Source organism: Neolamprologus multifasciatus, chromosome 3, assembly GCF_963576455.1.
Source record: "Neolamprologus multifasciatus chromosome 3, fNeoMul1.2, whole genome shotgun sequence".
NCBI classification, from domain to species: domain Eukaryota; kingdom Metazoa; phylum Chordata; class Actinopteri; order Cichliformes; family Cichlidae; genus Neolamprologus; species Neolamprologus multifasciatus.
The window spans coordinates 39,644,099-39,656,795 of record NC_140441.1 but is presented as its reverse complement, the minus strand read 5'-3'; the positions used below and the strand labels follow the sequence as shown (position 1 = coordinate 39,656,795).

General features: G+C 37.5%; 1 protein-coding gene and 1 long non-coding RNA gene across 2 annotated transcripts in view; one reads left to right on the top strand and one right to left on the bottom strand.

Annotated features, from left to right (window-relative positions):
- The window catches only part of LOC146523122 (uncharacterized), a 140,532-nt gene that overhangs the window by 27,713 nt on the left and 100,122 nt on the right, over positions 1–12,697 (bottom strand). The window lies entirely within an intron of this gene.
- Positions 853–7,198, top strand: LOC146523129 (uncharacterized). The gene is made up of 2 exons (XM_085154744.1): positions 853–2,538; positions 6,560–7,198. Exons 1-2 carry the CDS (start codon positions 1,962–1,964, stop codon positions 6,883–6,885), a joined length of 903 nt encoding a protein of 300 aa, XP_085010870.1. The 5' UTR covers positions 853–1,961; the 3' UTR covers positions 6,886–7,198.

Here is a 12,697-nt window from a genome sequence, read left to right as displayed (position 1 = left end):
ATACATCCCTGAGTCTGAGCACCTGAAAGGAAGGAGAACGGAGCAGTCGAGCAAGATTATTTTCTGAGTTAAGGACATTTAGCTTCTATAGATGCAGGAAAAATAAATTGACTTGTTAGTGTGTAATAAACTAGTCATCTGATTTAATTAATTATGGATAAATATGCTGGGATAAAATTAATGTTAGTCCTGATTAAAACTCAAAGTCTAGGAAACCTTTTTCTTAAAGTAAGAGACCACAAGCATAAAAAACAGGCACACAATAAACCTGCAGCTTAAAACATATTGTACAACATGCATGCATTGCATACTCTAAATGTTGGATCTGCAGTTTGCACCATTATGAGATTTTGTGTTAAACACAGACCGCTCCACACCTGGAGGTGCTAAATCATAAAACAGTATGTGACAGATTAAAATTAGGGGTCATTAGTGGTTTTGAAACATGCAAAGAACTCGCTTTATTTTACATATATTCCTCACACAACTATTCATCAACATGTGTTCTAATGAGACACTAGCTTGAGACAGTCTGGACAAAAAGCACAGTGACACATCCTCCTTTATTAAGAAGAAATAAGGAAAATACACATAAGGTTTGACTAAAAAAACAAGAATGTTTTACTGTTTTAAAAGGGAAACATTTTCAGAAAGTACCAGTTTCTACAAGAAAGTGTGGACGTCAGCTAAAACCAAAGCCTAAGATTAGCCATAACTTGAGTTGCCATGACCTGATGGATGTTAAATGCTTAATTATACCGACTAATTTCTTCATTGTTATTAATATGACTGTAATTCTTATACGATTACTAGAATTAAAGAAATGTCTCTTAACTTATGCCAATGATGAGCAATTTTGCTTCTGTAATTATACCATTTTTAACTATTGACCATTCATGATTTCTTCAAATTAGCTTAGTATTTGCTTTATTATATTATATTCAAAAATTGTCAAGTTCCCAAACCATTGGAGAGTTCTGGTAATACTCTCATACCTACAGAGACATTTGATGGTATGGTAACTTAACGCCAATGATTTGTATTTTTAAAAAAGTCCAAAGTATGTGTCAGTAAATATAGCATTTGGACATCCACATAACTTTATTAAAGAATTCACCAATATATTCTTTGACCTTCATATTTCATAATAGCTGAAAATTTACTAGAATTGCTTCAAGGCTGACCGAAAGTCTTTTTCCATGACTTTATTCAATTGTTGGCTTCAGTTATGGCCAGAGCCACTCTCCAGTTGGCCTGCCAGTATCTGTCAGCTATCAGCTATGTCAGAGTCCTACAAGCTGACCAAGCCCAGGAGCACTCCTTTTGGCTTTTGTCACCACCATCTGACAAAAGAAACCAATCACAATGGCACCACAGCTCTGTGCAGCCAGAAAAACACTCAGTTTCAGTTCTGGCAGACCATTCCTCCTGATCAGCTTCTCCAGGTCGCATTGCCCTTTAACTGTGGCACTCAGGGGTGGAAGCCTTGTGAATCCAATCCCCATGAGTTTCATTTTGCTTTTCTGGTAAATTGGGCAAACACTTGGTGAGTGTCTTTTGCAGTGGGTTTAATAACATTTTGCAATATGGAGAAACCCTCTGGTCAAACACCAAAGTAGTCTCTGAAGATGGGCGTGGGCGCTGTCTTATATGATCTGACCAAACTCATAGACAAAGAAAATTCCTCAACACATCACTCGTGTTGAGGCCATTTAGAGATTTAAAAACAAACAAAAGAAAATTTTTAAAAGGATTCTAAAATGACAGCCAGTGAAGGGAAATTGTCAGCACGAAGCACTGACAAGAACATAGTATTGATGAGGCTTTTTGGCAGAATGAATAATTTGAAAGGATCAGTTACAAACAAGAACATCATCAGCGTAAGTGATATAGTGCATGTTTAAACTCCTGAAAAGTGTTAAATTATTAAATATATTTATTTTTACTGTCTTCAACAGACCATGTTCATCAACTCTTCCTCAGCTCTCAGTGATCTTGTCTCAGTCTCCAGCTATTTAAACTTTAACTCCTCCAGATCATTCGAATGTCACATAGTCGGTAATATCATTTTCACCATTTTCACCATCACAAACACCTTCTTCCTCTTTCCACTCTACATCTTCATATTCTACACGGGCTTTCAGCGTTGGAGGCATCGGCGCAATGCACCTGCAGGGACGACAATGAGCCACTCTGACTTTTTCACATACAACATGATTATTGTGGAGATAATTGGTGTTTTGGGATCAGTTCTCTACACTGTGGGCACTTTTACCATTAACATGAGCGTTCTTTCTCTTGGGAGGTACTTATTTGAAAATAGTTTTCCTGGACAGACTATGTTTCACATGTTGACCTGTGTGGAGCGCTATCTGGCTGTTGTTCACCCCATCACCTACATGCGTCTACGGGAAACACACGGGGTCAAGATTAGAAAAATCAGCACTGTGTGTGTTTGGGTGCAGAATGTTGGATGGTACGGGATACTATGGTCTGCTAAGGATTCAGTAAAAGTACTGCTACTACTATCATTTTCAGGTGTCTCAGTAGTAGTTGTGCAGGTTATCATTTTTACTTGTAAACAGTCACTGTCTGTGCTGAACTCTGCAGATGTTAGCTGTACCCATACACTGTAATAAAGAGGGATGACATGACTCATTTGTTTCTGGACTCTTTTTTGCTGCCATCTTGTATTTTGAAACCAAATATGAAAATATTTGGAGCACAGGCTGGAGTCTGGGCTATCTGCTGATCCAGAAAAATGGACGATCCACTCAGATGTAGACTAAATATTATTAAAAGCCATCAAATAAAATTTTTGCCCACCAGAACTATAGCATGAATGTCTTGAAGGATCTGTACCACACTGTAAGACATATCATTTGTTACATAATTCAATTACATTTTTTCAATATGTGCAAAAACACAGTCCTGAGTTCAAGCTCAGTGACTCCAGTTACTTAAAGTTCACCAGCAGAGAGCTAGTTGTGCTGTGACACTTGTCAGTGTCAAATAGACCACACCCTCTGTGAGTATCCAGATGAATTATTTACAAAAGAAAATCTGAACTAAGCCTCTGAAAATATGTTTAGTCCAAAGATCACAAAGCTAATCACACGAATGTGACTGGTCAGTAGTTACAATAATACTGTATTACTGTGTATTGTATTAAGAAATAGAAGATAAACTGTTTGGGTGACTGTAAGCCAGGAGTCCAGTCCTAATATGCAAAACAACAGCCATGTCATTAAGGTTAGTTTTGAATAATATGTACTTGATGTTAGATGAGTGCATGTGGATTATTATTTCTGGCTCAGCTGCACTAATAACAACACTTGTTGGTATTAAACGGAGCTCCCCGCTGACGAACAACAGGACTCAGGTGAGTGACAGCATTTCTATAATTAGAAAATATTATTTGATAAGGTACTGTATAAGTCTTTAACCATCACTCATTTCTTTATATTTTAGCTTTAATCGTTTTTTATAAGGAGCCGGACTTAATGTTCTACATTTATAATTCTCCAGGCTTTTGTAAGATCTAAAGGGTTCGCACTCACTCCTCCTGTATATCTAGCTAAATGCCAATAATGACAACATCCCTGAGTCTGAGTGCCTCAAGGGAAGGAGAACGGAGCTGTCGAGTAAGATTGTTTTCTGATTTAAGGAAATTCAGCTCCTGTAAATACTCACGTGAAAAATAAAGTCACTGGGCAGTTTTTAATAAACTGCTAATCTCATTTATTTATATATGGATTAAATATGCTGGGACAAAGTTAATGTTTGGCCCTGATTATAACTCAAACTCAAGGAAAGGCAAATCCAAAAGAGACGTGCAGCTCAAAAAGTAAAGTAACAAAACAAAATTAAACCCTACAACGTTCAGTGGTACTATAAAGTATGCAGTGCATACTCTGAATGTTGGATCTGGAGTTTAGAGAGATTAAGAGATTTTGTGCTATACTCAGACTGCTCAATACCTGGAGGTGCTAAGTCATAAAACAGTATGTGGCAGATTGAAATTACGGGCCATTAGTGGTTTTGAAACGTGCAAAGAACTAGCCCTTTTATTTATTTTACGTCTTCCTCACATAACTATCCATCAACATGTGTTCTGATAGGTTAACTGAGACACTCCGAACAAGCAGCAAAGTGACACGTCTTCATTTATTAAGAAGAAACCAGAAGAATACAAATAAGGTTTGACTCTTTTAAAGCATGTAATATTTCTAATACACTACGATGTAGGAACCCACATACAGCTGCAAACAGGTTTTGTTTCAAGGAAAAATGCTAAAGGCAAATTTTTAAAAACTGAAAACTTTGTAACTGTTCAAAAAGGAAAACATTTTGAGAAGATAAAAACATTTAAAAGACAATGTGGATATTAGCTGAAACCTAAGGCTTGCACCAGTGATGGAATTTTGCTTGTAATTACAACATGTTTAAATTTTGACCGTTTGTGATTTCTTCAAAAAGTTTCAGGTTCTTTTTTTTTTCCATTTGGTAAAGTAAATCCGTTGGGCATCTTACTTTGCCTTTAGACAATAATTCTGATGGCAAAAGAACCAAACGGGACAGGCAAAAATAAAGTTTCAGGTTCTTAATCTATTGGAGACTTCTGGCAATACTCTTACACTTTCAGAGACATTTTATGGTTTGGTAATTTAAAACAATAATAATGGATTGCATTTATATAGCGCTTTTCGGGACCCCTCAAAGCACTTTACAATACCACTATTCATTCACTCTCACATTCACACACTGGTGGAGGCTACAGTTGTAGCCACAGGAGCCCTGGGGCAGACTGACAGAGGCGAGGCTGCCATATCGCGCCATCGGCCCCTCTGGCCATCACCAGTAGGCGGTAGATGAAGTGTCTTGTCCAAGGACACAACGACCAAGACTGTCCGAGCCAGATTACAAGACGAACACCCAACTCTTGAGCCACGATCGCCCTTTTAATCTTGATAGTTATTAATACTTACAACTGGATTTTTATTTTTTTCCATACGATGTTGCAATAAATACAGTGGTCCCTAGTTTAAGGTGGGAGTTACGTTCTAAAAATAACCAGCGATAGGTGAAATCTGCAAAGTAGCCAACTTTAATGTGTTTTTTACAATTATTATAGATGTTTTAATGCAGAAAAACCCCTCACGACACACTTTATACATTTTCTCAGACAGGGTTGAACATTTTCACACTTTTGTCTCGTGTTTAAACACTCTCAAAGTTCAAACCTTCGTAGAAAAATTAATGCAGTATTATAGAATGAAACCAAAGATCAAACATGAGAATAGAGCAGGTGTGAGAGAATTCAACATTAATGAATCGATGGTACGAAAGTAGAGGAAGCAAGAAGAATGAGTTGAGTAAAGTCTGACTTATCTGACTGTTTTGTTTCGCTTAATGGGCTTCATAAACCCGTGTGCCTTACAGTCCGAAAAATACGGTAACTTCTACCTTCCTTTAGCATGTCCAGAAGTACAACTTTTTGTGCGATGGTTAGCATCGTCCTCTGCATTTGAGTGCTACCGCAGGTTCCTTTGGTGCAAAACGTTTCGTGTTTGTTTCAGTTTTGCCAGAACTACACTGTGCTTGGCTTGCCAGCACCTGTCCGCTATGTCCAAAGCCCTGCAGGCTTACCGAGCACACTGCAGCCCCTGCTTTGTGCAGTCTACAGTATCCTAGTGCCACATGAACACCCTAACGGTGTTTACTATGGACAGGCTAGGATCAGCACAAAAGTCCAATAACAGATCAGGTAGGCCATTCCAGGTGATATATGTGAAAATTTGAAGTTGTAGGAGATGGCACTAATTCAACGCAGCACTGACAAGAACATCTTATTGTTGAGTGTTTCTTGCAGGAGAATTAATGATTTTGTAAGGATCAGTTACAAACATGAACCTCATCAGAATAAGTGATATAGTGTTGCACGTTGAAACTGCTGGAAAGTATTAAATGATCAAATATATTTATTCTTGCCGTCTTCAACAGACCATGTTCATCAACTCTTCCTCAGCTCTCAGTGATGTCTCCGGCCTTTTAAGCTCCTCCACTTCATCCGAATGTCCCATAGCAGCCAAGGCCCTTTTCACCAGTTTCACCATCACAAACACCTTCCTCTTTCCACTCTACATCTTCATATTCTACACGGGCTTTCAGCGTTGGAGGCATCGGCGCAATGCACCTGCAGGGACGACAATGAGCCACTCTGACTTTTTTACATACAACATGATTATTGTGGAGTTGTTTGTTGTTTTTGGAACACTTCTCTGTACTGTGGGCACTTTTACCAATAACATAAAAATCAAGTTTACTGGGGGGCACTTGTTTGAAAATAGTTTTCCTGGACAGACTGTGTTTCACATGTTGACCTGTGTGGAGCGCTATCTGGCTGTTGTTCACCCCATCACCTACATGCGTCTACGGGAAACACACGGGATCAAGATAAGAAACATCATCACTGTGTGTGTTTGGGTGCAGAACATTGGATGGTACGGGATAATTCAGTCTGTTGAGGAATCAGTCAAACTACAACTAGCATTTTCAGGTATCAGCTTAGTTGTCATTATTTTCTGCTGTTTGTCTGTTCTCCATGTTCTGATTCGCCCAGGGCCAGGGGAGGTGCGTCGAAACAGTGAACGTATTGATCAGGCAAAGCAACGAGCTTTCCACATGATCGTGGTCATAATGGGAGCACTGCTGCTGAAATGTTCTGGAATTCTGATTTGTTCTGGCATAGAACAATTATCAGTGATGGACATGAAAGTTTTATGTGTGATGTGGGAAGTAGCAAACTTGCTATCTGTCCCCAGCAGTCTGGTTCTTCCTCTGCTGTTTCTGCACAGAGCAAAAAAACTATGTTGTGTGAAGTAAACCGGATCAGGATAGAGAGTCAGAGGAATCAAGAGTTTTATGGATGTTGAAAAAATAATGGAGTGGTGGGATTTTAAAATATTGAAACCTTATGAGTTATGACAAGTTATGAGATTATGAGTTTGTATACTCATTGAGTAACTAATTAAGGGTTTAGGTTTCAACTTTCAAAACAGAAAGTTGTGATTTCACATTGGTAATGTGTCTGCTCAGAGGATCCTGGTTGATGTTCGTAAATAGAATTTCTGCACTTTATAGAGTTGTTAAACATAGAAGGGGGTGTTTTATTTGTTGATCAGTCACTGTCAGTAAGATTAGGGTAGTTTAACTGAAGATTTGAAATATCAGCCTAAATACTTCCTTGGTCTTGTTTGTGCTGCTATATCACACTATCACATTAACTGTGGATATATGAAACAAAAAGCCATGCATTATTGCCTTGTAATTCATGCCAGCTAAAATTTAACAACTAAAATGCTGTTAAGTGCTGTCAGGGTCAATTTGTCTTGTCAAAGCAAAGCAACACAATTTTTACTTCCAATTCAAGGTAAGAGACAAAAAGCATTGTCAGAAGAAAGTGAGAGCTGAAAGCTAAAAGCTATCTTAACTCTGAAATTAGATGTTTATCTACTTGTGTGATTTCAATTGTATTTATATCGGTCAAATCACAACAACCATTGCCATAAAGCTCTTTAAATTATAAGGAAAGTACAATAATACAGACTTAGAGTATATACAAACCCCCGCAGTGCTATTACATTTATTACTTTTGCTACATTTACTACTCATTTTTATATACTTGGTCAGAGATGATTTCTATATCTTAACTAACTGTATGTAGAGAGACTTGTTCCTTCTCAGTAGTAATTTAATTTTATTTATTTAGGACAGTGCATGTTAATGAACATAAATGTAAAAAAAAAAAATTACATGAATGTAAACATGCCAGATTATAGCCAAAGGCTAATTTCCATCTGTTGTCCTTAAACATAAAAAAATAGACAATAATTCATAAAAATTCATCATTCATTCATAATAAAAACTCCATCACCAAACTTACACATACACACCATTCTGTTCCCAAATAAAACATTAAAACTATACAACTCATACATGATCACACACTTGATTTGTCCATAACCAGTTTTTAACCTTTGCCTTAAACAAATTGAATGTCGAGCATTCTCTAATGGGTTGAGGAAGACTGTTCCACAGATGGCCACCCTTAACAGAGAGGACGTTCTGCCCAAATGCTGTCCGTCTGTGGGGTATAAACAAGTCTCCTCGGATTGTAGCTCGAGTGGTCCTGTCTGAGCTTTCTTTATGCCTAATGAACTGCTTTAGTGGTGGTGGAGCAAGGGAGTGTAAGACTTTATATATTAAACACACTCTTTTAAGTTTCACTAAGTTATTGAAGTTCAGTAATTTATGTTTTTTTAACACATGACAGTGGTGGTGGGAAGTCGGTTTTTTGTCAAGTAGTTTTAAACTTCTTTTATAAATGTTTTCAATAGTTTTAAGTGTTGTTGGACAAGCAAGTGACCAGGACGTCAAACAATAGTCCATATGAGAGATGATCATTGAGTAAAAATAAGTTTTTGCAACATTCATATTTAAATTATTACGTATATGATTAAAATTTCGATTATTAAATTTAAGTACCTGGGACACTTTACTTATGTGACTCTTGAAGGATAATGTTGGGTCTAGAATGACCCCAAGATATTTAAATTCTGGAGCTAATTCAAGCTCTACTCCATCCAGGAATATGTTTGACTGCTTCAAGTTTAAGGGGCATTTTGAAAAATACATACAGACAGTTTTTGAGGTGTTCAACATTAGGCATGAGTCCTCCAGCCAGCTATGCATTAATGCTAAAGCAGCTGTAAGATCTTTTGCCACCTGCTGGACACTATTTGCTTGCGTATATATAACTGCATCATCCGCATACATTTGAGCAAATATATTTGGACAGACTTCAGGTAAGTTATTGATAAAAAGAGAGAACAATAAGGGCCCAAGAACAGATCCTTGAGGAACCCCTGTATCACAGTCTAAATATGGAGATTTAACCCCATCCAACACCACACACTGTTTTCTGTGTGAGAGATATGAGGCAAACCACTGAAGAGCCTGACTGGAGATATTAAACTGAGTCAATCTGGACAACAATATCTGATGGTTTACAGAGTCGAAAGCCTTCTTCAGATCTAAAAATACAGCTCCAACACAGGGACTCTTGTTCAGCAAGCTCTTCAAGTTCTCCACTAACATACACAGGGCAATATCTGTGGAGTGATGTGCCCGAAAGCCAAACTGCAATGGATGTAATGAGGGTTGGGTGTTTTCTAGGTGAGCAATGAGGAGTTTAACCACCCACTTCTCAGCTATTTTAGATACAACCGGGAGTATGCTTATGGGGCGATAATTAGCCATGTCAGTCTTCACACCTGCTTTGAAAATTGGTGTAACTGCAGCAATTTTCCAATCTGTTGGAACAATGGAATGTTCGAAAGACATATTCAAAACATGAGTTGTTGGACGTACAAGCATATCCATATGTTCCTTTAGGAAATTTGTGTTAATACCATATACATCAAGTGCTTTTGATTGTTTTAAACCTGTAATTAGTTTAGCAACTTCAGTGTCTGAAATATGAGTGATGGTGAACAAATTTTGACCAACATCATTCACATTATCAGAGCATACGACTGAGTCAAAGCTCTGACTGATCTCCTTAACAGATGAAATAAAGAAAGTGTTTAAGTTACTGGCAATAGATAGAGGCTCTCTAACAATAGAGTTATTTACATAAAGTTCAATTGTATTTTTACTTTTGTTTGAATGACGGCCAAGTAATTTATTTAAGTGTTGCCAGATAATTTTACCATTACCTTTGGCTCTTTCAATTATATTTATAAAAAGATTTTCTTTGGCCTGTCTCAAACTTCTTGTTACTTTGTTCCGCATTGAAGTAAATCTCTGTCTATCCAGAGTTGGACCTGTTTTCAGGAACTGTTTTAGTAATTGATCTCTTGTTTTCATTAAATTCTTGCACTCTTTGTTTAACCAGGGCAAATTAGATGTCTTTATTTTTTGTCGACCTCTAATGGAGTATGTTGATATAACATCCTTGACAATGTCAGTGAAGTGACTGCTGCAGAATTGTGGATCATCACTACACAATAAAGGCTCCCAGTTAACTGATGCTAATGCTTCTGCTACATTTTGTCGCTGACTTCTTGGTATAAATTCAGAAAAGGATCTCCTATTAGATGAACTTTGAAAGTCATTCTTAACCCGTGATTTTATAAGTTTTCTAGAAAATAATATAAAATTGTGGTCTGAAATACCAGTGATAAAATTATAAGATTTAATAATTCGCTCGGGCTTATTACTGAAAACCAGATCTATTTTAGTTTTAGAGTGTCTCGTTATTCTTGTGGGTTGTTCAATGTGTTGAGTAAAGTTCAAAGTCTCCATTATGTCCTTGAGTGTTTTTCTGTCCTTTTCACAGTCCCAGTTGACATTAAAATCTCCCATTACAATTATTTCATTAGACTTATTATTTATAGTATGATATTTAAGTAATATCTGTAGTTGTTCATAAAAAATATTCTTTGCGGAAGGAGGGCGATATAAACAGATCAACGTAAATGACATTTCTGGGGAAAGAGTGATTTTAACAGAAATATGTTCTATTTCGACATCTATTGGTGAACTAAGTAAAGAGCAATCCAGGTGTTTTTTTACATACACAAGTATTCCTCCTCCTCTTGTTCCAATTCTATCCCTTCTGAATACTGTGTACTCTGGAAAGACAACTGCAGACTCAGGAGAAGAACTTGTGAGCCAAGATTCAGAGATACCCAAAATAGAAATATTGGAATTGCTTAGAATATGTTCCAGTTGCTCAAGCTTTGGTAACATACTGCGAATGTTAATGTATCCACATAGAAGCCCCTTTGGTTTATTTTTAGTGTCCCAGATTACTTTAGCCTGATTAAATGTCTTGCAGATCTTTGTTCCTCTGTAAATTTTAATAGCAGGATTTCTTGTCCTTTTGTTGACAATGCAATGAGCATTTAATGATGAGAAACCCTTTACCGGAGACTGTAGTTTGGGTAGAGCAGGTAGGGGCCCAGGCAGCCGAGATGGGGGCCCAGGCAGCCGAGGTGGAGGCCCAGGCAGCTGAGATGGAGGCCCAGGCAGGCCTAGGCTAACTAGGCTAATTAGTTGTAGCCAGTCCAAATCACTGATGTTTGAATAAGGTCCAGGATTTAGTTCTATATCACCAGCCAAAAGTAGCATCAGAACAAGTTTCAGAATCTCCAGCGACAGTTGTGGTATATTTGATTGTTCATGTTTACCTGGGGGTGGTCTAGCATGACCAAAATCCAAGAATCTTGTGAACAAAAGATGTTGACTCCATTTGGCTGGGAAAGTGGTATAATTATCCAGTTTTCTTGGACATGTCGAACTCCACAGAAGATAAAAATGTATAAAAACAAAAAGACAAGTTGATGTCAAGATCCAGGGGTTTTTAGATGGTTTTTTAGGTGGGTTTTTTGGCAAACGCACAGGACCTGCCAAGCTGTGTGTCTGCACCCTAGCAGCCATCTTGCATTAGTAGTTGTGCAGGTTATCATTTTTACTTGTAAACAGTCACTGTCTGTGCTGAACTCTGCAGATGTTAGCTGTACCCATACACTGTAATAAAGAGGGATGACATGACTCATTTGTTTCTGGACCCTATATCAAAGTCGTTTTTGCTGCCATTTTGTATTTTGAAACCAAATATGAAAATATTTGGAGCACAGGCTGGAGTCTGGGCTATCTGCTGATCCAAAAAAACGGACGATCCACTTAGATGTAGACTAAATATTGTTAAAAGCCATCAAATAAAATTTTTGCCCACCAGAACTATAGCATGAATGTCTTGAAGGATCTGTACCACACTGTAAGACATATCATTTGTTACATAATTCAATTAATTTTTTTTTATTCAAAATGTGCAAAAACACAGTCCTGAGTTCAAGCTCAGTGACTCCAGTTACTTAAAGTTCACCAGAAGAGAGCTAGTTGTGCTGTGACACTTGTCAGTGTCAAATAGACCACACCCTCTGTGAGTATCCAGATGAATTATTTACAAAGGAAAATCTGAACCAAGCCTCTGAAAATATGTTTAGTCCAAAGATACCAATCTTTTCTTAAGTCACAAAGCTAATCACACGAATGTGACTGGTCAGTACACAGCAAATTCAAAAGTGTTAAATGTTTTGGTGTTAGTAGTCTTAGAGTTAATTTTACTCTAAGTAGAGTCACATGCTTTTAATGTAACTCTGAGGTGTAAAATGATAGTAGTTAAAATCGAGTGTTAAAAATTAGTGTTTCTATTTCAAATCTGGAGGTGTTACAATGGAAACATTAACTCTTGACCTCTTAACTCTGAACTCCTACAGGGGCTATGACACTAATAGAGTAAATTCACAGACTCCGCCCCCAGCACGGCTTCAATCGAAGCTGGAGTGAAGCCGTTTCAGAACATTTTGCTCTACATATTTGAGTTGTTTGCCATGCTTGGTAAGTCATTTTTTCAAAGATTGTTTCAATTATTATTATTAGCTTTTACTTCTGTGGCTCTTTGGAGTTGAGACAAAGCTGTGTGAAAGGCATTAGCCGTGTTGCTCGGTGATAGCACCGCTCGCTGTTTTAGCTAGCTGAAAGGTATTGTTTTCGGCAAATACCACAGCCTTGAAAAAAAGCTTGCATGTGAATTTTCGGTTAAATTTTTTGGTCAAATACACCTAAA